This window comes from Protopterus annectens, chromosome 10.part0, assembly GCF_019279795.1.
Source record: "Protopterus annectens isolate FY-2018-M chromosome 10.part0, PAN1.0, whole genome shotgun sequence".
In the NCBI taxonomy this organism is placed as follows: Eukaryota; Metazoa; Chordata; order Ceratodontiformes; family Protopteridae; genus Protopterus; species Protopterus annectens.
In genome coordinates, this window is record NC_056744.1 from 1,357,993,526 (window position 1) to 1,358,020,741 (window position 27,216).

The 27,216-nt window shown below is 35.3% G+C and overlaps 2 protein-coding genes across 2 annotated transcripts in view; one reads left to right on the top strand and one right to left on the bottom strand.

The window, feature by feature from the left end:
- LOC122813598 (vitellogenin-like) overlaps positions 1-27,216 on the bottom strand; it is a 1,233,092-nt gene that overhangs the window by 876,453 nt on the left and 329,423 nt on the right. The window lies entirely within an intron of this gene.
- LOC122813599 (antifreeze protein Maxi-like) overlaps positions 14,691-27,216 on the top strand; it is a 15,195-nt gene continuing 2,669 nt past the window's right edge. The window contains exons 1-3 of the mRNA XM_044086012.1: positions 14,691-14,807; positions 18,970-19,500; positions 24,631-24,687. Of these exons, the coding sequence (XP_043941947.1) occupies positions 18,986-19,500; positions 24,631-24,687 (572 nt within the window). The 5' untranslated portion in view covers positions 14,691-14,807; positions 18,970-18,985. The remainder of the gene's footprint in view (positions 14,808-18,969; positions 19,501-24,630; positions 24,688-27,216) is intronic.

Below are 27,216 nucleotides of genomic sequence, written 5' to 3' on the forward strand. Positions count from 1 at the left end.
TGTGCGTGCGTGCGTGTGTGTGTGTGCGTGTGCATGTGTGTGTGTCCGTGTGAGCATTTATATAGATACACACACACACACACACACACACACACATATATATATATATATAAACATGTGTATGTATATATATATATATATATATATATATATATTCCTTGAAATGTCATGCACTCATACCTCACATAACTGAACCTAAATGATGGCTCATCAAAATATTGAAACTAAAACATCTGTTTTGAAAGGAAGAATTACCCCAACACCACTTGTTAAAAAGTCAGTTGGATTGCCCTCACAGCTCCTGTTAAATATATATCTGTTGAGTCAGTTGGATCACCAAAACTAGAAGCAAGATTTGGCCTACATTTATATCAGTCCCCATTTTGTTGACACTTAAGTTTAATAATGATGCAGTGAATTTGTTTGCTATGCATGTACAGTGGGGATAAAAAAGTTGTTCCTTTTTCCAACTGCTGTGAAATTTGAGTCAGTCTATCTTAAGCTGTAGTGGTGTAATGTCCAGCCTCCATTAAATGTTTCCTATATCATGAGCCTAGTGGTCAACCTATTCTAAGGATGAATGAGTTGGCATTGGTCACTTATGATCATCTTTGTCCAACTGATTCCCCCAATGGCTCTGCTGCTGACCATACAATGGTCACTATGCCTATTGTCAGGTTCTTAGCCTCTTCTACCATGGATCCAACTTTCTTTCATCATCATTAACCTCTGTACTAAAACATTTTTATTTAGCTCTGTTTATTTTACAAGTAGTAATAATAGGTTTTCCAGACTGCTTCCCTTTGCCTTAATTGGATTTTATTCATTTGTCCATCTCATGACTTCTGTCACATGCCTATGTTTAACTGAGTCTGAGGTCTTATTGAATTCAAAGCACATTATTGATGTATTCCTATATTTGCACTTCTGTAAAATAAACAGGTCACGCTGTCATTTTCTGCATGTATTGACTGTCTGCAAATTATCCTTCAGGACTTCTGTAACTATTTTCTTAAGTATTGATTCCAAGCAGTATCTAATAGCATACATGGGGGGTGAAATTTCTAAATATGAAATGACCTTTTCACTGCACATATGAATTCAGTTTTGCATGCCAGTGTGAAGTGTCTTTGTGCTATATTAGCAATAAACTGTACCTAGATAATTCCTTGAATGGAACTGACTTATGTCTTGCCCTGCTAAAGGCAAACTAGCTTCAAGTCAAAGCGTGTTCCCCATGCCTTCTACCATCCTCCAAAGCAATTCATTCTTCCCATCTTGAAGAAGTAAACTCAAACTAAATCCCCTCCCTACTCTCTCAGTAGCCCCAACAACAGCACCATAACTCAGCTCTGCTCCCTGTTAGTCTTGGCACAGATGAAAGGTCTTTCACTAAAACTGACCTTGCCATTTGGAATCATCTCAAAAAGCAACTCCAGCAACTTACTGCATACTCACTGTTCATGAAAGACCTAAGAGAGCACCCAAAAGACACATACTCTACCTCCCATGACTTGTTCTTATATTCACATATAAACCATAAATCCTAACGATTCAACTTCACTCTACTGTAGATATGTAAACTTAACTTAGAAATCTTCTTCCTGTGGTAGTAGTAGTGATAGTGCACGTTTTGCTCAAATCAAATAATGACAATACCCACTACATAATCGTTAACTCATCCTCTGTTTTACCTGCTTCTTTCATAATGTTCAAGTCTCTCTTCCATTCTCAGGCCATACTTCTCTATCATCTCCTGACTCCTTTTCTCTATAGGTATTACTACTTTTACAAAAATACTTTGTACCTTAAGCAGTTTTAAATTGTTGGAATAAAAAAGCTTTTAGCATATGCAAAAGTTGAGTAACCTAATTTTGTGTAATTGTATAATCTTTGAAATACTTTACCTGAATCTTTTGCTTGTACTTGTATCTTCTGCACCCAAGCTGTGGTTTTAAAGGGTCAGAGAATCAGCCTGCCCACCTGGTCAACAAAAAACAACTAAAATAAATAAATAGATAAAATATTCCTAGCCATGGCTGGATGGTCATTTATAACATTGACAGTGCATCTCCTTATCTGTCCTTAGAACTTGGGACACTTTTTGCCCAGTAGAGTTTGATGGGATCAGTTCTCCATCATTGCCTTTCCATACAATGTAATTCAACTGGACTTCCAGCAGCAACTGTTGCAGTATCACTTCTATAATGGTTACAAAGGTTCAATAAAGACCTAACCCATCTAGATTAATGTATGATTCAAAACAAAACACTATCTAGCAATGATTAACTACCAATAAGTAATATTCAATATATATTAAAAATCAGGACACTGAATGGGGAATGCTTCTAAGTTGCTTAAAACACCATCTTATAACATTTCACTAAATAATTAAAGGCAAGTATCATTGACTAAGGTGTCAGTTATAGTAAATTCTCCCCCATCCTGTTTCATAACATGACTTCCCTCAGGATCACTTTTGCCTACTTCACCCCCTAACAAGCAACTTGGGTTAAGATTTTTTACATAATAAGGACTATTTTCTGAGGCATTAATAAAACCATCAACAGACTCTTTAAAGTATCAGTACAAATATTATAGTACTCTTAATAATGGAGAGACTGTTTTCCCAGATTGCAAGGCTATATCTAATATTGATCAGTCTGGAAGGTTTAAAAATAACTGTCTGCATTTGAAAACTGAAGTGTTGCGCCTGATAGAAATGGTGGATTACTGAGTCCCACACAATTTGGCCTGAGATTCTACTAATTTGAATAAAAAAATAACCACTCCCTTTTGTGCTTTTAGCTTTCAGGATGGAGAGAACTTCCAACAGGAAAGCCACTTGTATCAGCCTACTTTAAGATACTTGGTCAAAATATTGCTTTTGGAAGACTCAGTAAAGATGATATTCAAGAAATGGTACAGGTAAAAAAAAATCACATCACTCCAATAAAGAATTCTACACCATGTAGAGAAATGCTATCAAGCATATTCTGTTTGTAATGCACTAATTATATTTCTTCTAAGGCTGTAAAGCAGACAAGGGATCAATCCATTCCAGTGCAGAAGATAGTAAGGCAGCTTCAGAATGGGATAAACACTCATTGGTCAAAACCACTACTTGTAGCAGAAATTCGTCAAGTCACTCCTACCTGCGTAGGGCTTCCTCTGGAGGTTAGACTACATGCATCTGCAGTGGCAGCTGCCAGAATTAACAGTAAGTATTAACGAATATACATCAAATGAATTTATTTAATTATTTATGAAATTTAAATACCCACTAATTTGTCTTCATCCTTCATTAGGTCAAATTCAGATTAAGCCATCCGTGTCAGAAAAGTTTAGATTTGCTGAGCTGTATGATTCAAAGATTGATCTGAGACTTGAAGCTACTCCCAGGTATTTAGTGGTTTTTAATAACGGTTTGAAAAATTGTACTAATTAGTGTAATATGTCAGAAAACAATGAAAAATATGTTATTAAATTTTTATTATTAATCTCTTATAGTGCAATCACACATGCTGTAGCTATCATGGGAGTGAACACACCTTATCTCAGAAGTGCAGTTGAACTGAATATTAAGGCCAGAGCATTTGCTCCTGTTAACATTGCAGCAAGCTTAAACATAAGAGAAGAAAGTTTCAAATTAGAAACTGATCCTGTTCAACAAGAAAATGAAATTATAACTTTGAGGTAAGACTTTCCAAAAGTCATTCTGTCTTTCATTCTTATTACATAGAAATAATTAAAATAGAATGTTTTAATCATTTTATTGTATATTAATAATTCATTTTAATCATTTATAATTCTATTTTATATATAATATCTTTGTTAGAGACACAAATTTATTGAAGTATTTTTGAATGTCAGTTTATCTTTAATATAATTTTATTTAAATATCACATTTCTTAGATAAGTTGTAGCAGCTTTGTAAACTTTCATGCTCTTGCAATTTAAGATTATTTACTTTCTGTTTAATTTTCTCACAAGTGTAGCACAGCATGGCATGTGAACTAATAGGTGATGTATGGCAAAAAATGTGCTTGTTGGTAAAAGGGAAAGACATCTGAGAACATTGTCAGCACCCCTGCTTCAGTTTGTAATCCAGGTGTCAGTAGACTGACCACTAAGTGAAGGACTGAACAGACATGGACCTGTTGTCATTTCACAAAGAGTAGATGTGTTATCAGGCACTTTGTGCCTACACCCTTGATGAGGTAACAAGTTGGGGGACTTTTGAAAAATTTTAGTTATAGCCAATCATGTATAGTGTAAGGAATGCTCATCACATCATCTTCATATCCCAGCACTGGTGGTATTTCAGATCCATTTTTTTTCTTTTCCTGGTATTACACAATATTCAGAAAAAAGGCAACTCCTTCTCCATGACTTCCTACTCACTCCCTACCCAGAAAATATGATGCTTGTTTTGGTTCGAGGAGAAGAGAGTAGAACTTTGGGTTAATGGCAGCACATAAAGTATATTATGCAAACTACTATCCTTGCCACACTCTCAGAGTATCCTGAATGAATCATGTGTATCCTTAGCAGATAAAAGATTTAGCTTATCGTTTTGCACTTCTTTAATTTATCCATCGATTTTTGCACTCTAAGTAGTCCTTAGCAGATAAAAGATTTAGCTTATCGTTTTGCACTTCTTTAATTTATCCATCGATTTTTGCACTCTAAGTTGTTTTCAAGTACCCTGATATTGTACTGTTTGCTAATTGCTGAGAATTCCACTTTTGAGAAGCTTTACTTGTAGTGTTATGTGTAATTTGTTACTTTGTATTTTTGCTGGGAATTAATTGTCATATTCCTGCAGTTTTGGATGTGCTAAAGGGATTATACAGAGTTTCCTTTGTTTTAAGTTCTTGTATAAATTCAAAGTGTTTGTGAGGCTCTTGGATGATTCCCACAGACTTCAGCAAAGCTTGGAGTCCTTGTCTGTGCCTCTGAAGTGATTTCCTTGCATCACCACCATCCAGGCACAAGCTAAGTACTTGTGTTTAAAAATACCACTTTCAGCAGCCATTTCTGTGATAGATTATTGATTTATTGTTTTATTTGTGCATTTATCTGTATTTAAATTGATAAGGGGGGATTGATTGTTATAATGGATAGTGCTTTTTATTATCAAGCCATGCACCACATGCTTGAAGATACTTGTTTTTATAGTAGGATCACTGTTTCAGATGTTCATAGGATCATTTCCTCTGTGAATCATGATATTAAAGATCTCCACATAGCTGGTCTCCTCACTGATGAGTTGTTCTCCTTTATGGATGTTAACAACCCTCTGATACCGGTTATCCAGGAGTTACCGAAGGTCCATAAGCAACCTAGGAATCCACCTATGAGACCTATTGTTGCTGGAGGGGGGGTGGGTTACTGAACCCTTATCATTGTATGTAGAGAAATTTCTACGACCAGTTATCAGTTTAAATCCAACTGTGTTGAAGGATTCTAAGCAGTTTTTGTTAGACCTATATGAATGTGTTAGTGGTTTAGATGACATCAAAGACTTGGCATTTGTTACGCTTGACGTTAAGTCATTGTTTACAATGATACCCAATGAGCTGGGGATACACTGTGTGCAGAAATACTTAGTTACCCATAGTGGTTATTCACCTAAGCAAGTTGATTTGATCTGTTTCTTTTTAGAGACAGTCCTGAATAACAACGTGTTTATCTTTGGTGAAGATATGTTTTTACAACAACATGGCGTAGCTATGGGCACTTCATGTGCCAATAGCTACGCCAATATGTTTCTTGCCCAGTGGGAATCTGAGTTTCTGTTTCCACTAAAAGCTTTTGTTGATCACGTCATTTTTTATCGACGTTTTGTCGATGATTTATTTGTGCTGTGGTGGGGGACACCTGAACAGTTTGATAGGTTCTTTGGGATTGTGAACAATTTGACTGTTTGTCTAAAGTTCACCTATAGTCTGTCTTATGAAAGGATTAGTTACCTGGATGTCATTGTTGAGAAGTTGGATGATCACCTGATTAATACAGGGATCCATCGGAAGACATGCCATAGGAATGCATTCCTGTTCAGGTCTAGTAAGCATGCAGGTTACATTTTTAAGAATCTCATCAGGGGACAGGGTATGAGAGCATCGAGATTAAATCCCTCATTAGTAGGATCTCAGAAGGAAATGACCAGCCTGGAGAAGAAGTTTCTGGATAAGGGCTATACCAGGGATGAGCTGAGTAGACAGTGGTCTGACCTTCTTGATTTAAGGTCCACTAGGGCATGTCCTTATTTTGGTTTGCCTCCAGAATTGAATAACTTCTCCCCATCTACTAGTGGCAATAAGACTAAGATTCCACTTTTTTATACTAATGATTACAGAAGAGTCACTGATTTGTTCCATCACCATTGGTCCATTCTTTTAGTGGACGATGACATTAGCAATATTGTGGGTAGTTTTCCCACTTTTAGGTATAGAAATCATATGAACCTGAAGAGGTTACTATGTTCTGGGACACACAATAATGTTGATAGGTCTCACCGTGGTTCCACGGTAGCGTGTGACTCGTGTGATTTTTGTGGTTATATTGACTCATCTGGTGTTTTTCATCATCCTGATCTTGGTAGGGATTTTTGTTTCAGAGGGGTTAACAATTGTATGACCCCACATGTGGTTTACCTGGCTCAGTGTGTGGCATGCATTGCATTTTATGTTGGGAAAACCAACAGACCCCTGTGTGATAGAATGAGGGAACATCTCTATCACATTAGGAAGGGGTCCCCACATAATGCACTTGCCAAGCATGCCACTGAGTTTGGGTGCACTCATACGTTTAAATTTCAGGTGATTGAAACTGTTACACCTAGCATCAGAGAAGGGGATATTATTGCTTATACTGAGTATAAGGAAACAAGGTGGATTGTTCTTTTAAGAGCAGATCGAGGCAGTGGCCTTAATGAAAGGGCTTCTATTAAGCCAGTTTTGAAGAAAAGAAGACTTCGTAAATGAAGTCTTTGATGGTTTTTATTTTTAGTTTTTTCTGTTGAGTTTATAGTTTGTGGATGTTTTTTGGTTTAAAGTGATTTTTAGAATGTAGATTGTAAGGATGTATTGTGTAATGTCCTTATTTTTAACTTTGTTCTTTATTACTTTGTATCTCTTTACTGTGACTTTAAGCGTTGATTATTTAATTATTTTATTTAATTGATTTATTAGATGAGATCGTTTTGTATAAAAGATAGGTTAGGTCTATTGTTTGTAAAGGTCTGATGAAGCTCCAATGCAAAAGTGCTTACCTGTTTTTGTGCTGGAATAAATAGTGGATTTTTATTTCTTTGACTGGCTGAGTGTTTGTCCTCATCGAGTTGCAGCTGTGTTTTACCTCTGATGGTGTATATATTGTTTCCTTTTTATGTACATTAGTAAATCTTTATTGGTTCCCAGGAATAGGAAAAAATACGACAAAGAAACATCTAGACTTTATTAATAGAACATATAAAGGTAGCTTGATATTAGGTGGTGACTTTAATTGCATTCTTGATAATTCAGAGACCACCAACAAAAAAATGTTTGTATAACTCCTATAGCAAAACTACTCAAAAATGGATTGAAAAATCACAATTTAATAGATACATTCAAATTTAGAGAAAGTAACTCACTGTTATTTTCGCACCAAGATCACAAATTTACAACCCAAACAAGAATAGATAAAATTTTTGTTGAACAAGACCTTGATGAGAAGATAAATACTTTTACAATCATACCATGCTCATTATCAGATCATAGAGCAATCCTTATTAATATTCAAACAAGTTTAAAAAAAATACAAATGACAAGAATTCCAGCATATATTACGAAACTAAAAGAATTTAAACCATGGCTACTCACAGAGTTGAAATTCTTTCTAGACACTAATCTCACTAATGGAATCAGCATAGTTATGGTATGGGATGCTCTAAAAGCCTATATTTGTGGTAAAATTATCACATGGTACAAAAATAAACTAAAAGAATGGGAATCAGAATTACTCAACATACGAAATCAAATCATAAAGATAAATAATAATAATTTAACAAATGCGCTGACTTATAAGAAGAAAATTAATGATCTGCATGAAAAGTTTAATGAAATTCTAACACATAAAACTAATCTAGCACTAGAAAGATTAAAATTAAACTCATATGCTGTTTCTCCTAAACATATGCATAACTTGGCGATGAGTTAAAGTACTATCTAAAAGAAATAACATTACTACTATTATACATGAAGGAAGGAAGAACAAGAAAGTTTCAGATATAAGTGATATATTAGATGCTTTTAAATACCATTTTACAGAATATTATAAGATGGAAGGAACTCAAACAAAAAACTTTTAATTTAGATTTGAAACCTGAACTGATTAAAACAATCCCAGAAAATTTAAAATTAGAACTTCAAAAGCAAATTACTCTTAAAGAAATTTCAGAGAAAATCAAAGAAAGCAAAAATAATAAAGCTGCAGGAATGGATGGTATTATAGCTGAAATATACAAAATCTTTCCATCAACAATAATCTCAGCCTTCCAAAAAACCTTAATAGAAATACAAACACACAACACCATTCCACCATCTTGGAGATACTCATTAATTACTCCTATAATAAAAGAAAATAAAGATGCATCAAAATGCAGCTCCTATAGAACAATTTCATTACTAAACAATGATTATAAAATCTTTATGGCTATTCTAGTCAATAGAATCAAAAAATCTATGATAAAAATTATAAATGAACATCAAACAGGGTTTATACATAATAGCTACACCTATAATAATATACAAAGAATACTAACTATTATTGACTAAATAGAGAAAAACAAGAAGCCTTAATAGTTGCATTGGATATAGAGAAAGCTTTTGATTCCTTAAACTGGGATTTCTTGTTTAAAATATTAGAGTATTATGAGTATCCTAGCTCCTTTATTTCATTAATAAAGAACATAAATACAAACAATTTAGCATATGTAAAATTAGGACCTTTCATCTCTGAATCAATAATATCAACAAAAGGCACAAAACAAGGTTTTCCCATGTCCCCCATATTATTTGCATTAGCCATTGAAATATTTGCCATCTCAATATGAAACAATCCCAAAATAGAGAGTATAAATTTGTATAATTAATATAATTAAAAAATAATGTGATTTGCAGATGATATACTTCTTACCACATCTACTTCTAAAAATTCATTAAAAGAATTAGATATACAAGTTGATAAATTTTATTCGATTTCAGGATTACATTTTAACAAAACAAAATCACATTTTATGATATTGAATAAAAAAATGATTTTCAAATAAATGATAATCATATAATTGGTAAACAATCTCTCACTTTAAACTATCTAAGTATAACATTAAGTACAACATTAGAAAAAAATGTTAAATATAAATTACAGGGAAATCATAGACACAATAAAGTCAAATATAATAAAATGGAACAAAATATATATAACATTTGAAGATAGATTGCAAGTAATAAAAATGATATTATTTCCAAAAATCCTATATATAGCACAAGCTATTCCAGTAATACCAGATAAATATTTTTTAAAAGAAATAAATACATTATTATTAAGATTTTTTTTGGCATCCTAACAAAAACAGAATAGCTTATACACATTACATTAGACCATGGAAACTAGGTGGAATCAATTTCCCGGATATTGAAACTTATATTAGAGCCTCCATTTTTAAAATAATTATAAATTGGATAGATCTGTGCTATTCTTCTAACTGGAAATCTCTTCACACTGTTATTTATTCAAATGAAAATACCATTTTAAAGAATTTAATGATAGACAATCATATTAATAAACCATGGCATATCTTATGCGCTAGCCTTCAATATAATCTAACAAAACCTACTAATCTAAAATACTTAAATGATATGTATAATTCATTTAGAAGATTTGTAACTTCTAATAAAGATATAAAGTTATGGCTAGAACTTTTATATCCTTTCAATGTAACAAGAAATTTTCCAAACAAAATGCATAAGACGGTTTTCATTACTTGGGAAAATAAACGATTAATTTGCTGGCAACAATGCATTAATGAACATAAGGTTTTGGATAGTCAACTTATAATAAAAACTTATAATCTCTCTACATCAGACTGGGTATTATTACAAAGTATATTACAATACTCACAAGATCTATGCAGAATAATTAACAATTCTTCTTTTAGAGATAAACCTACACTTATAACTCATTTATATGAAATAGTATACAATAATCAAAACTGGGAAAATTTTACATCAAAATTATATAAAATTTTAATAAATTATAAAGTTAAAATCAATCAAAAATTTTGGAATCATATAACAAAAGGTCATTCAATAAATTTATCCCTGGAAAACAAAACCAAAATATAAATTCTGTTAAACTGACATCCAACATACAATTTTGGAGAATTTACACATGGAAATTTTTGCATAGATCGTTTTTTACTCCAAATAGATTAAAAAAATGTAATACTTCTAATAATGTTACATGTTGGAGATGCTTGCAGAGTTGTAAAGCAGATTGGATACATGTATTTCATGACTGTATTAAAGTTAAAAATTTTGGGAAGATGTCAGCAAGTAAAAATGATTGACTTTAACAATTGGCTTAGTTTCAGGTGTCAATGCAGGGATTCAATATCTGTCACCCTGGCAGTACATGTTGCTTTGTCAAGGGTGGCCTGCACCTGTTCCCCCTTGGCTTCCTGATGTTTTCTAAAAAAATTTTCACACCTTAGAGCCTTTTGAAGGCAATACCAAAGTGACAAACTGACCACCATAACAAATTAAACTCAAAGGAACCTAAAGGTGTTACTGTTCAATGCTAAACGCCTTAACAAGAAACACCACACACTTAAAGCTTTCCTAACTCTGAAGAATATAGACATTTGTGCCATTAGCAAGACCTGATTTAAAGCCACAGTGCAAGGCTACAATGCCTTCCTTACATTCAGACCATCAGCAAACTGGACAGGGACCAAAGGTGCAGGTGTTTTGAATTACATTAGCAACAAGTATACTTAAAGGCTGGTTACACATGATGATACCTGGGAGTGCACCTATACGCAAAGCACTTCGACAGAATCCCTTGCAATATGTTAGCAAGCTGTAGGTCACCATCTATGTCTGAACAATCCCACAGCTCTTATTAATGTCTACACTCTATTCATGGAATATTTCAACCCCTATATAGACTGGGAAACATACACTACCTCTAACTTGCAGAAACAATGTGTCCTTGACTTAATTAAAACAAATGCTCTTGATCAGTCACTGCACACTTCAGCCAGAGGTTTAAACACACTGGACCTTTTTCTCACAAATATGGGAGAGTGCTGCACCTCCCTGTTGCTTCCTGTCATCAGTAGTGAGGTCATATCACAAAGCTGTCACATCTGAAATAAAAATCAACTTGGAAAAAAAACAGCAAACCTGTTAAAGTTAGAAACTATTTTAAACCAAACTTCATCCTTTTAAGAGACATTTTGTCAAAATTCACTGTCTTACTCAACCCAGAGTCTATAATACCCTATTCCTAGATATTCACAGAACCACTGTACAAACATATAAATGGCTGTAGACCTGCTGCTGTACCGACCAGAAGTAAGTCCAAAATAAACCCTAAGAACAAACCACACTGGTGGAATTCTAATCTTAAAAGGCTATATAACAAAAGGAAAAAAAGTCATGGCAAAAGTCAGAAAGAGTAACTCTCATAATGGCAAGAGCTCACTAATAAAACTAAACAGGAAACTAAGAGAACTAATTAAAACCAACAAGGCCTATTATGAGGTCAAGGTAGCTCTTCAGGCTAAAGACAACCACAAGACCTTTTACAGCTGTGTCCAAAATCTCAAAGTAACACACAACACTGTCAAGAACTGGTATTAATTAGTAGCATCTTCAGTGAGCAGAGTGACACAGTGACTCTCCTGGCTGTCAAATTTAGCTCAAACTTTACTCCCCACTCCCCTGCCACCCCTTGTAAAAACCTTACCAGCATAAACCCCACAACTATCAACAGGTCATAGATGAACTCAACAAGGTCTAAAACACAGACAAATGACTAGTGCCAATTCCACTGATTAAAACTCAATGCAAAGAAGTGCATTATAGTGCCTTTTTGGAAGTTATCTACCCAGGCAAATTACTCCATTGATAACCCAGTAGTTAGAGATCTGCAAACATATGTAGACAGTAATCTGGCTTTGACCAACATGTAGTCAAGGTAGTAAGAAAATCATTTTATGTCACTTGGCTTATAAGTAAGAGTATAGAATCCAGGTCAAAGTAAGTTATAGCACCACTCTACTCATCCCATATCAGACCCATCATTGAGTACAATGCCCCTTTGTCATGTACTACACTAGGCATATGCAACAGTTGGAATGTAGAGGTTCCTCATCTAGAGAATCCATACTATTAACACAGTGTCCTATACAGATTGCCTTAGATCACCATCTCTATACTTCATCTCGTACAGATTGTTGGGATGCAATCTGTGCTTGTCATAGAAAGCAACCTTAGATCCAGTCCTGATTGAGTTTTTGCACATCTGCAAAATGAGCAGCACTAGAAACTCCAGATACACGAATTTGAACTTTTCTTGTATCATAAATAGAACTTACTGGCAAGACAGACATGTGACTCAAAGGATCCCCATGTTTTGGAACAGGTTCCTCATCTATGTGAAGCAGGGTCCAACTCCAACCCTATTCAAATGTAATTTTGACCATTGGATAAGAAATCACAAATTCATCCCTGGGCTGGTCCTGATATCTCTTGTAGACAGAGGCCAACAGTAAACATTCAGTAACATTTGAAGTTTAATCATAAATTCATTCCTGGGCTGGGCCCATGTATCTTATAGACAGAGGCCGACAGAAAAAAATTCCCCTACGTAACATGCACCCCCACACACACACACACAACAAATTTATCAACCTCCTAACTAACATACTCCATCTTAACTAACATACCCCACAATTAAGTTGCATATGTTACAAAGTGATGCAAATGGGTTGGGTTGCATTGCTAGGCTTATAAAGGCCCTAGTGCTTGTTAGTGTACTATATACTTATGAACCTATATAAACCACTATATTGTGCAATGCTTGTAAATAAATGCCACAAAGTGGACACCCACTTTAACAAGCAAAGTGGCACATATGCATAGATAATACAGACCAGACATTTTCCAAGATGCTACTTACCAGATAAATGCATTTTCATGGCTCTGTTCAGCAGAAATAAAACATTATTGTTCTATTACTTATTTTCTTCCCTTTTAGAAGCCATAATGACTATAATCATGTAGCTGTCACCAGTTTCCAGTGTCATGCATTGTCTAGTATGGTAGACTTTAAACCCAGACCTCTCTTGCAATAGACCCTTACCTTGAAAGAATTGTTTCTTTAGGTGTAAAAGCTGAAAATGGGGCTTAGAAAAAGTGAAGTCAAGAATGTTATAACCAGGCTTGAGTATCGTGTTCATGACTGTTATAAATCACAGTGTGTACTCTGTTGCTGAATATTACATCTTTATAAACTTAAAAATGTGCTAGGAAAACACATAGCTGTGTGCTGTGCTGGACTAACATGCCCGGCTAGTTCAAAAGCATTTTTCTGAGGCCATCACCAGCATCACTCCACTGGTGTATTAATGATATCCTTGAAGACAGCAGGCAATGAGGTTACCATAGGAACAGTGGCACAAATCAATAGAAACCATGCACTGCATGTGGCTGTGGCATTTCAAAATAGACCTATGACAAGATAACAAAGTGCCTGCTTTAGGGAACTAGAAGGAAGCTTTAATTTTCCTAGAACTAGCAGTGGATAATGGAGTAGTTCTTACTGAATTGGTGAAAGTATCAAAATCTGTCAGCATTTTAAAAAATGTATGCGTTAACCACAACGCATTATTTAGGATGGATGGAAAAATACATGTCTACCTGGGTAGGAGCTGAAGCCTTCTAAGGTTCATTGGTTAACAAAAATATTACCTACCATTAAAATGTATGTTTCTATGGATTAAGAGTTTCTAATTACATTTACAGAGCCCAGACATTTGCTGTGTCAGAAAATACTGAAGATCAGGATATGACAAGACGAACCCCTGTGCTTCCCCCATCTGCTGACAGACAGTCCATCACAAAACAAGAATTTTCCTCCGGACAAACCTCTGCTGTACGTAAAAGCAATTTAACACTTTACATGATGTTTATGCAAAGAACTGTTATTTAGTTAAACTTTTTTTCTGCTATAGGAAATGCAAATGCAAAGTTCTGAAAATGTGTTATTGAACTCAGACTACAACTCAAGAGAATCACAGAGCCGTTATTCAGGAACATCTAAAAGAACATACCAAGCTTGCACAAAATCAACAAACTTAGCAATGGAAGCTTGTATTAGAGCAACAGGACAGTCTGGTACCTTCGTTAGGCACTCCCCTCTCTACATGCTGCTTGGAGAAAAGGAGGTTCAAATTTCTCTTAAACCAGGTATGAAATTTATAATAGTTCAGCTGTTTTAAATTTTAAAGAAGCACAAATGAAATGTAGCCTTAATACCGAGAATATTCTGATTTGTTTGCATTTTCAGCCCACACTGAAGGAACTATTGAGAAAATACAAGTTGAAATTCAGGCAGGGGATAAAGCAGCTTCCAAGATAGTTCGTTTAATAGCTGAAGAGGAGGAGGAAGTGACTGCTGCCGAAGAGGAAGAACCTAAAGGGAAAATGTCTCTCTTATCAGCAAGGAAGATTCTGAAACACACCTCACATAAGGTAATATGATAACTTTATTAATAAAATCCATACTATGTTATCTGCCCAAAAGAACTTTTATAAAGTAATTTTCAAAGCTGTAGTGCTAAAGCATGTCACCAACTTCTGGAAAGAGATACAACTGACAAGGAGTTTTACACATCTGTGATAACAAAAAAAGTGTTTTGGCTGCAATACGTGGTTTGCTAAGGCCATTCATATCTGCCAACACACTTGCCAGAGATAGTAGGGTTTGGGCTGAAGAATATGGATGCAAGTAATCAATTGTTTCTCTGACATCATTACTTAATGATTTACAAGTAGTAAAAAAGACATGCCCTTTCAGAGAGTAACTAGTAAGCAATGTCATCATCTAATGTGAGTCCCCATAAAAAAAAAAATAAAATAAAAAATATATATATGTGTGTGTATATATATATATATATATATATATATATATATATATATATATATATATATATATATATATATATATATATATATATATATATATACATACATATAAGTATGACTTAAAATGTCCAGCAAGTGAAACTGTCATGTGTAGGAGACAAGATATCTGAATTAATTCAGTTGAAAAAGACACAAGAAACAAAACTGAAATCTTCATAATTTTAGGTACTACGATCTTTATTTAAAAGAAGACAGAATTCCCATTTTACAGAAATGTAGCTGTTTGTTCCTTGTAATGAGCTTTGCAGACTATACCATTCCATTTTTCTGATATTGTTCTTCTTAATGTAAGAATATTGATTTCATAATTTGCCTTAATTTTCTTTAACTAAAGTAGAACAGCAGACCATACAACTTATAACACAAGGCATTCAGAATGCCCTGTCATGTAATAAGTCCATATCCAGATATATTAACTAATCGTTTAGTTCTAGTGTTAGAACTGGTAAAAATTGTACTAGATATAGTTACAGTTGAAATGCATACAGTACTGCCTGCTCATAAGGGTAAAACATGATGTACACATACAAAATACATACAAATGTACACAGACAAGAACATGCAAATAAATGAGTTATACATCTAAGGAAAAGTTAATAAAGGCAGAGTTTTCATAATATACCATATAGAGGAATATGACAGGTTCTGTGATCCTGACCTACTTATGTGTTCATGACATGGATGTCAAGAAATTCACCTCCAGACTAGAGTAAAGTGAAGCTCAGGGGTATACCTTGACATCCATGTTGAGAACACAGAATAAGTAGTTATGATCAGACTGAACACATCATAGTTCTTTGTAGAGCATGGAGATTTATCTGCTTAATGCATTATCAGTTATGGAATCCAAACTGTAAGAGTGAGAAGTCTTTTACAGCTCTGAAATATCTGCCACAAAGAAGCAAATTTCTGATTAACAAATTACTGTAAAAGCTGTTAGATACTTCGCCCTGCCGTGATTTGTTGTGTGCATTGCAGAAACGTATACGGCAGCTGTTAGAGCTGTGAAAATACTTCAAACACTGTTCTACAGTGGCCACTGTTATGCTCCAGCTCAAGCCTAAAGCTTAATAGTGCAGAAAGGTGTTTAACATATTGGATTATGATCAGCTCTCTGATCATAGCCTGATTATTATGTGTCCAAGACGTGGGTACCAAGAAATACACCTTGAGAGCAATCTTGGTGTCCATATTGAGAACACAGAATATGTAGTTGTTATCACATAGCCAATCATAATTCTTTGCAGGGCATGGAGATTTATTTGCTGAATGTGCTACTAATTCCCAGCATGATAGCTTGGCAGTTAAGGCAGAGAATTGCCAAAATATAGACCTGGGTTCAAAACCTGGCTGGGGCACAAATGGACAGTAGCATTATTTGAGTGAAAGAAAGGCTTGGCAATCTATTTCCATAATATGTCATGAGAAATCAATGGGGCCTATCCATCCATCCTATATATGAGCTGATTTTGACTTGAGAGCATCTACTTACTTTTACTACTCATTATAGAAAAAAAAAATGTCCACAGCTGGTAAAGCACTTAGCGAGTGCTATCAAACAAACAGCTAGATATGTCAGTGAAACACTTCCAATTCAAGCCAGGGACAGACTGCAGAAAAGAAGTTATTTTGAATTCTGCCGCTGTCATTTGCTGGCTAACACTGTCAGTTCTTTTGGAGACCCAGTCTTTAACAGCAGTTGGGGGGGGGGTCCGAACAATTGCTAAGATCGGGTCTCCTGTTAATGAAGCACTTCAATGATTTTTTTTCTGATATTGGAGTTTAATCATGGCACTCCATACACTAAAAAGTTTTTTGCATTCCATATTCAGAGTGCAATCATGGTGCTCCACACAATTCACAGATTTTTTAGCACATAATTACAGTTTTTGTGTCATACTCAGAATTACTCTAGATACATATTTAGATTTTCAGAGACTCACCCATCCATTATGAAGTTCGGTAGCATATTAAAAAGATATATTATTTGTACTGTAACTCCTTAATTGTCATGGAATACCAGTTACTTATATATGAGACTGACAGACAGCATTAAAATATTGTAATGTGAAGTATACAAAACCACTTCTTGAAATGAATAATATGATTCATTGTGAGAATCTGAAAACTTGAAGAATAAGTATATGAGACCTCTTTCTCAGAAGTTTTCCAACCAATAGAATAATTCACTGACAGTGGAAATATAGTACAGAGTAAATAAACACATAACCCTTGATGAGTTGTAAGTCTGTGTATTGTAACATTCCATATCCCAGGTAAACTGTAAATGGGTCATCTTGTTGTTTTTATTTACTATTTTATAACCAGATATTGCCCATTAGTCAAATAAGAACTGTGGGCTTCAGTCTGAGTCTATGCCTTCTTAACAACAGCATTGATGGCAGGAAGCTATTGTCTTAACTATTTAATCTTACATCTTTGGAATGTATCAACTGTCTATGAAGCATGCTAGTTCAACATGCGCCCATATTGCCAGCTTCTTCCAGTCATATATTATGTTACTTTGCCGGTTGCATTTGATGCTGCCTATTTATGTGTTTGTTATTTTACTGATATTTTTCCTGCATCAGCATTTATAATTTATATCTTTTCCATGACTAATTCATGTTCCATGTTTTAGTAGTACTATCACTAATATTCTTGAAAAATAAACATATTTTTAACTTTTATTTCATACATTCTTTAACCAGGTAAGTCCATTGGAAGTGAGAGTCCCTTTTCATGTGCAACACCTGGAAGCACTGTCTAGTTAAGTGACTTGCTTGAAGTCACACAGCAGGCAAATAGAGGTGGAAGGAATCAGTCTAGCTTATGTCAGAAGCATGATATCAACTAGCGTGATCGATGAGGTTTCAGGAAACAATTTACATGAATAAGGTGCCAAACAAGAACAGGGCAGCTCCCTAAATACAGAAAACATTACTGTGTGAGAGTAGTGGTATACATCCATCTTCACGCTGACTCATTGCTGAAAACAGAAGCTCAGTGGTCAACTACTGACCACTGGTGAGACTATAGGGGTAGACGTCCTGTGGCAATCTTCAGAGCATAAAGATGCCACATCTATCAGTCTGCATCTATACTTGGAAAACAGAAAATGGCATGTCCTGACAGCACAGTGAGCATAAATGGCTCTGCCACAATCATTATGATCCCTGGTTCTTTTGCAAGTAGTACTAAGTCATGACAGCAGAACCAGCAAAGCATCAGGAAGATTATCTCTCCATTACCATAAAGAAAAATAAGAGAAAATTGCCATGCATGTGAGTCCAGGCTTTGTTTATGTAGTAAGGTATTTAGTGCATGTAGTCACTTGAAGATGGTATCTCATAAATGTGATATTTAAAGAGTCAGAACATACAGCAGAAAGCAAATATTAAACAAATTTGTAGCTAAGAAAAGTATGCAGCTAAAATCACACAGTATTAGTTTCTAAAGTGTATATTTAAATTTTGCACTAGAGTTGATAACATGGACAATGCACTTCATGTCACAGTTTTTTATGCAGCATTCCTAAACTGTACTGATACAGACACTGCACCATCCTAAAGCTTATATGTATATTACCAAGTGCATCTTCATTTCTTTCAAATATATGAAAGTTTTAATTAACTCTAGGCAATATGATCATTAGATGCAAAATACTTGCCATTCCGAAGTATTAAATGAAATGTTCTTAAATCAATAGGAACAGAGTAGGAAACATGGAAAACATCGTCCTTATTCTAAAAGTAGCAGTTCAAGCAGTTCATCTAGCAATGAATCATGGGACTTGTACAACAGCAAGAAACAACGACAGCAACAACAGGACCCCAGGCAAATGCACAGACAGGAGAAGCATTACCAAAATAAACACGAAAGGCAAAACCAAGGCAGAAAGAGGAGCAGCAGCAGCAGCAGTGAAGAAAGTAGTAACAGCAGCAGCAACAGCAGCAGCAGCAGCAACGAAAGCAGCAACAGACGCTCTAGTTCTTCATCAAGCTCTTCTGCTGAGGATCAGAGGAAGAAGCACCAGTCAGTCTCACACAATGTACACCAACCTAATAGGGAACAACAACAAAAGCAATCCAAACACAGAAAGCAGCAGAGCAGCAGCAGTTCTAGCAGCAGCAGTTCTAGCAGCAGCAGCGGCAGTTCTAGCAGCAGCAGCAGTAGCAGTTCCAGCAACAGCCAAAGAAGAGGCAGCAGGTGGCATCACAGCAGTGCAGACCAGCAGCAGGTAATGCAGTGTTGTTCATTTATTAGAGTATATTACATAAGGGCAATATTATAGTTGTTAGAAGTGCAATTTGCTTGGCATCCTCCAAAAATGAAGATCATCTGAAGAATAGAAGAGAAAATGTGTACTCAATGTGTTACTGTTTTTCATCCTGTGCTTACAGATATTAATATATCCCTGCTGTTTGACTTGGAATAGTTCATATACTGTACCTTGAAAGGGGGATTGCCAAGTTAGCACATTCAAGTGTAGTATTTTTATCCTCCTAGCATACATCATGTTTATTTACTGATAATTTACTCTAGGAATAAAATGCAAAAGATTCATTCTGTTATTTGTTATTACCTATACTGAGGCTGAAGATATAGTGAACCCACTGGTCAATAAATTTAGTTCTAACTTTACCCCTGTCTCCCTTCCATCTGTCCCTCATGATTTACCTGAAACCGGTTCGCCTCCAGCTATCAAACTAGACCAAGTACTAAAAGTGCTATCAAAAGCTAAGAATACTGCATCAGTGGGTTCTCACAGCATCTCTGGGTACATGTTAAATAGCATGAAGCATGATTTAACCACACCCCACTACACTGTTCAATCTCAGCCACCATATAGGTTTTGTATCATGCAGATGGAGAACAGCTACCATCATTCCCATGCATAAAGAAGGACCTTCCACACACTCAGGCAATTATAGATCCATAAGTCTGACTACCCTCATATGCAAAGCTATGAAAAGACTTATCATGAAATGAATCAGTCAGGACATAGGAAACCTCCAAACACTGGCCCTGTCTCAGTTTGGATTCATCAAGGACAGGACATGCTTACTCATCCTGGTGGATTTTTTTTGAACAGGTCCTCAAAATAATGGATGAAGCCAAAATGGTACACACTGCATACCTCAACCTGGCTAAAGCTTTTGACACAATTCCCCACTCAGCCAGAGCAGGAAAGCTATGTATACTGGGAATAAACTCCTATGTCTTCCACTGGATTTCCAGCTGGTTACCAAGTAGGATGCAGATAACCAAAGCAGGGGAAGTCACCGCCACAAAGAGAACAGTCACCAGTGGAGTCTCCCAGGATTCTGTGCTGGTACCTCTCCCATTTGACATCTACTTTTCTGAAGTAAAAGCTAATATGAAAGGGCTCTGGTTGACTATGTTTGTAGATGGCTGCAAGCCAGGATTAGTGATTCAGTCCACAAATGACTTGGCCATTCCGTAGGAAGGGTAGTCTCAGATAAATAACTGGTGCCAAAATCATGGACTGACACTAAATGCCAAAAATGCATTATCATGTCCTTTGTGAAGACATCTACCCCAGCGAAATACCACATTGACATTATGCTCTAAGAGTTGACCCAATCATATAGGATTTGGGAACGTATGTGGAACATGACTTAACTTTTATCCAACATGTATCTATTGCTGTAGAGAAGTCCTTTTATATTGCACAGCTTATATGTGTATAGATGTTGAGATGCCTATGTCTCCCTTTTTATTCATCCCTGATAAGGTCACTCTTTGAATATAATGACTGGACCAATGAGGGCAGTCATTGAATATAATGTCCCCTTTGGCATCTCTCTGTCCAGACACATACAACAATTGTAATGCCCAAAGAGATAACTTACTAACTGGATATGAGGCTGAAACAACATGTCCTACATGGAGCAACTTAAAGCCCTGTCACTATACCCGGTGTCCTATAGTGTGCTAAGAGGTGACCTTTGTCTGGCATACAAGGCTTCCTCCGACCCATTACTGATGGATTTACTGCAGATCAGTACATCAAATGAGATCCGAAATACTCAGTATAGGGATCTAAACCTCTTTTGAAACATCAACAGAATGGTTTGGAGGGACAGGTGTATCCCACAGAGGATACTGCTGACCTTGAACAGACTCCCCATTCACATAAAACAATGTAATTCCTGTCTATATTCAAGTACAACTTAGATCTATGGACAGGAAATAGAAACTTTACCCCAGGACTGTCCCCTGTACTACTAATGGACAGATGCCACTCCCAAATGTTTTATCCCATGTATGCATCCCCTCAAATTATCTGATATGATCCTGGTTATTCTTCTTAGGGGTAATGTGTAATTATTGACCATAGGATGGATACAGCTATCTATAACCAAATGGAATAGGTTATGTCAAGCACAAAAAGGGAAACTGGTTAGACTTAAAATGGTCTGCAATGGACAGAAACATGCCAAAGGGCATTACATTCCATGATCTCTTCATGTCCTTGACATTCTGCACAGACATGGGATTCACTACAGTATTTTACTTAATACATGTGTGGCACATAGTCTGTCAGTTATTAATTTTGTAGCACTTTCAATAGACTATAGCGACACATAATATGGCTTTCCTGAGTCATAATAAACCAGGCATAAGGATACGGATATGCATATACTATTAAATGTATACGACAAATGCAGAATAGGATGCAGTAGTAGATAACTTGTACATGCATTAATATGATTTAAATTACAAAATTCCATAGAGCTGATTTTATTTATGCTAAATGTATAATATTTCAAATATCAAAATTTTCAATAAAGATGTGCACAGCTTTTGTTGAGATGACACCCCTTTTAATTTATTTTCAAAAACATGTAGCTGTTCAGTCTTATTTCTTGGCCTCAGTTTTAAATAATGCTTATTTGCAATACTTGAGTTCACTGACTTACTATAGGTTTCATGCCTTAGAGAAGTAATAATGTGTTTTCAAGTCTAAGTTATTTGTAAATACTAAAAATCCCTAGGATAACACTGCTAAGTCCATTTCTAACCTGTGTAACCGAGCATGGTTCAGCTCTCTTCAAGTTAAGTGTTAATCTTAGTGTGAAGCAAGGATGGCTTGATAAAGTGGTGTAAAATCTGCTGTACCTCTTAACACTGATATTCCCTTGTTATGCAACGACAACACTGGTTTGACATTTGAGAATGCATATCTTTACTTAAAATATTTTACTAGTTGTTTGCTGTAAAAAAGACAAATAGAATCACTGAAAATCACCAAAAAAGTGTTAAAACTTACTTATAAACAAAAAAAGTACTTCAAACAAGACAGGAATGAGTGATCAAATTGATTTAGCTCTTTCATTCTTTAGTAGGTAAGAACTTCCTTAGAATGAATTTAAAGTAAACAAATCAGCGAATAAATACTTATAAAAATATCACATAACCAGTTGTTTGAGCGATCCCATTAAAAATTGTAATCTTATGTATATAAAAAGTTACCTGTTTAACATTCCTATCTTGGTGTAAAACAAAACTGTGATATAATGTAAACCACAATATAAAAATAAACTATACTTTTTTAGATTTTAGTAGACATTCAATATTAATAATTTTTATCAGGCCCAGTATTTTATTGATCACCAATACCAACTACAATTTCAGCTCTTTAATTTCAAGTTCATTATTAGCATTTCCTAAAAAGGGCTTGATTTTAACAAGATCTAGCATGAGAACGCATTTTTTTAATTACAATAATGTATAGCATTATTTGCTAAAATTTTACTTATATCTTTGCTCTGGATATCCAATTTATGCTTGTTCATTCTCTGTGAGAACTTTCTAGTGGTTTTACCCGCACAGAAGCTCTCACTTAAATTATACATAACAATATAAACTACTCCTATTATGTTACATGTGTGTCTATCTTTACTAAAAGTCTTTTTATTGCAATGTTTTCAAAACACACTGTGACCTGTATTAATATACCTACAAATTTTACACTTGTAATATGGGTATGTTCCAAAAAAACTTTTATGCTATCCAAAGACTTATAACTTTTTTCTCTAATAGATTCTTTATATTATATTATATCATCTTTTATAAACAAAAGTGGGTTCAATTCTAATCACAGTAACCAAATCTCAGTTTCCTAAAATTATTTTCCAATTGTCAGTAACAATATTCTTTATGTATCCAATATCTAACATAATAGGAGGTGGAAAAGACCTTAAATAAGAGTCTTTGTTGTCTACTTTATTTGTTAGTTTGAAACTGCTGGTCAGAACAGGCTGAAATTGGAATTAAGAACTCTCTGGATCCTTTCTGAGACATAAGCTCTTATCATTTTCCAAGTATCTATAGAAAAGCCAGCGGTTTTGACATATATTCATTATGTTTGATAATAAGACGTGCTTTTATCCATAACGACCAACTAGTACCATAACATATTGGCAAATTACTTCTATTTATCTGTCAAGCAAACTGTTGGTGGCCTTTCGTTTGGAGATTTAGTGCCATGCATAGTTCTGATTACTACACTTTCTATTGCATTACAAGGATTTATCTTTAATCTTTCTTCCTATCCTATCAATTGTCATCCTTCAGAAACCCCTGACTTGTGCCTTTATGTAACTATAGTTCTCTCATGCTTCATTGTACCATAAGAAGACCAATGGACTCTGAGAGTTCCTTTACTTTTATATCCCTTCATCCTTTCCTGAACATTGCATGAAGATTTGCCACTGTCCATATGCTACATTTGCCCCTTTTACTGCTATTTTTGTTAAATTATATCTAACTACAAAGATGATACACAAAGAGAATCAATGAGATCAAAGGTTTTATACAGAGAAACTAAAGTAAGTTAATTTGCATACTATTTTGTACAAATATGTGATAAGACAGTTATGCTCAACTTGCAAAGGCATTAAACAATTTTGCTTTAAGAAACCTTAAATGACTCTCAGTGTCCAGGTATAAGAGATAGGGAGACATGTTTCAAAAGATATAGGAATTAAAATATAACACAAATGATTCCAGAACAAGTAACAAAATACTGGATAAAATAAAGTATACCTGTTCATTATTAGCATTTAAGGAAACTTTGGATAATTATGCAGGAAATATATATATTCCTGGACAGTCATTCTGTGATATAAAAGGTCTAACTGATCACTTGCAGGATATTCTGAACTCTGAACTGCAAAGGATCTAACTCTTTGCATGTTCTTGGTGCTGGTAGTCTGTAGGTCACACCTACTCAAAGCTGTAGGAGATAAGAGTTTATTATTGTCAGTAATTATTCTGAATTTTTTTTGATAATTAGGATCAGAAGGACTTCCTAAATTTGTACTTACTGTTGTATTTTAAGGGTTCTTCCTCAATGGATGTATTCAGCTACAGCTTCAAGTCAACACATAAACAGAAGGTAAGAAATCAGTAGTTGGAAATGTTTTTATAAAATGGTTGTTTAAAGCATACATTGAAGTTAAGAAATAGTGCATTAGATTCAGGTTTGATTCCCATGTCTCTCTGTGAACAATGTATAGGGAGCATCAACTTCCATTCTTAGAAATATTCATACAGTGAGATCTTTGCATGCATTTTCAACTAAACTAATTCCTTATTTATTGTTTTGTAACAACATTGATTGTCTGATCCACGCAGACCAATTTCATCCATGACCTGAACTATTTGGGAAAAGAAAGAAAAATAATTCACATGCATCTTAGACAACAGTAGATTACGTATTCAGTAGACAATGTGAATGCACTCATAATTCAAGAACATGTTATTAGCTAACACTTCCAAGAAAAAAGTTGAAAAGAGTGAAGATTAAAAACTTAGCATTTATTTCTAATCAATAATTGGGCTATTGGAGAAGGGCAGGCATTTTATATATAACTTTAAAAGGTAAGCATAATCCTGGCTGTATGGTGCATGGGACAGATTCCTGACTGTGATCCAAGTAACCAGGGTTCAACTAGAAACCCTGTGACTTGAGAAAACCAGAGATGGAGTTGGAGGAATGAAGGGCAATTGCACTCTCACCTGTCAGGGGGAGGGGGAGGGTATTCTATGCACTCAGCGGGGAATACTGCATTCTTTCTCTTGTAGTCTGGGAAGTCACCACTTGTGCCTTGGGATGTGGAGCAGGGATGCATGAATAGAATGCCACATGTGAATAGAAGGGGGTGTCCTCCATTGACATCACATTGCATGTCTATCCACTATTCCTTACCAGGTGTGTGCATTATGGATGGGGAAAGTATAACATAAAAGTCCTCAAACCAACCCTGATGGCTGCCTGAATGATGGAAACTCCCAGCTGACTGCCTGGTGATGGGGAATGAATTGTCTGATTGGCCATCAATGAGGCTACTGATGACTACAAAAGTAAAGAAAGGTCATAAGTGAATCAAATTAACTAGTTATTCTGATCATTTTAACTTTTACATTCTCAGCACAAGATTCTTCAGACAATTCATTTACTCCCCAGTATTTAATTAGGAAAATGGTTAGATGAATGTCTATCTCAAATTAGAACATAAAGCACACATCACAATAAATTACGGCAGGGGGCGAAACTGGTCTGTGTAACAGCCAGATCGTTGCTTCTCTATTATAGCCAAGACTTCTGTTCTGCAGTAAAAACCTTTTATACACTTATTGCAGTGTTTGGTCCTATTTTCTTTTGCCCTATTTGTGTAGACCAAAGGGCTTTGTGTAGTGAGTTTATATACGAGGGCTGGATTTTGTGGATTGTGTAATTGGGAGCTATCTGAGCACCACAGTGGTTAGCTTGCACCTGCGTTTATGTTTGGAGTATATATATATATATATATATATATATTCAGACATCTGATCTGAAGAAGCGTTGCTTTTACAACTTGAAAGCGCTTATCTGGTCCATTTTTACAAATAAATACTTTTACTGTGTGAAGGTGTGGTGTTCCTGCCAATGTTTATGCTTTGGATTTTCGGTGTTTATCTGACAGTTACCTTTGTCAGTGGCTGGGACTTGGTTCTTGTGCTTACATCTGCTAGTCAACTGTCCCATTCCATCCCCATCAGCAAGACATTCATCAGGACTTATTCAGTTTTCTTTTCTTCATGATTGTGTCCTTAACCCCACTGTGCATGTCTAGTAATGCACTCAGGGTGCAACATTCACTGAGCATCAGTAAGGGCAAGTCACTGACTTCCATGAATAACACATCTCCCAGAGTACTTGTGCTATCCTTACAGCCAGCAATCTTGTGTGATCTCAGGAGTCCCTAGGAGATTTAACTATGAGACTATGCTCCTTGCTTTTCTCATGAGGAAAAGTGTGCTGGCAAAACAATGTCACTCCTCTCCTTCCACAAGCAAGCCCCAGCATGTGTCTGAGCTAGTAATCAAACTCTATGTGCATAGAGGGCTTTACTTCTCTATGCAAATGTAACTGGCTTAAACAAAACTGTAGAGGCTAGTGCACTGTCCAGTAAGTGCCTTCACACAATTTTCATCTTCTGAGTGCAAGATGACTGTGCAATTAACTTACAATACGACAAAAGAAGTTTCGAATTGGAGCTGAAGAAATTGATTGACCAAAGTGTTTATTCAAATAAAACTCCTTTTAGAAACATTACTGCAGAAGCATTCTTTCAGACTTGATTTTTTATTTGTTATAATTTATTAGCTCACTTACCAAGGGACCTATTATCAACAAGGGCTCAAACAAGGTCAGAACCTTGGCTCTTTCTATTTCTGTTTCTCTTTATATCGATTATAACATTCTGGCTCCACCAAGTTGGTTTAGTGTAAATAGGGTGATATCAACTATATGAGACTTGCACGTGTGTGTATGTGTGCGTGTGTGCATGTTTGTGTTTACCAAATGGGTTTTTGTGTGTTTCTTCAGTCATAACAGTCTTTCTTGACTGATGTAGTAGTGCATAAGCAGTATTTCAGTGCA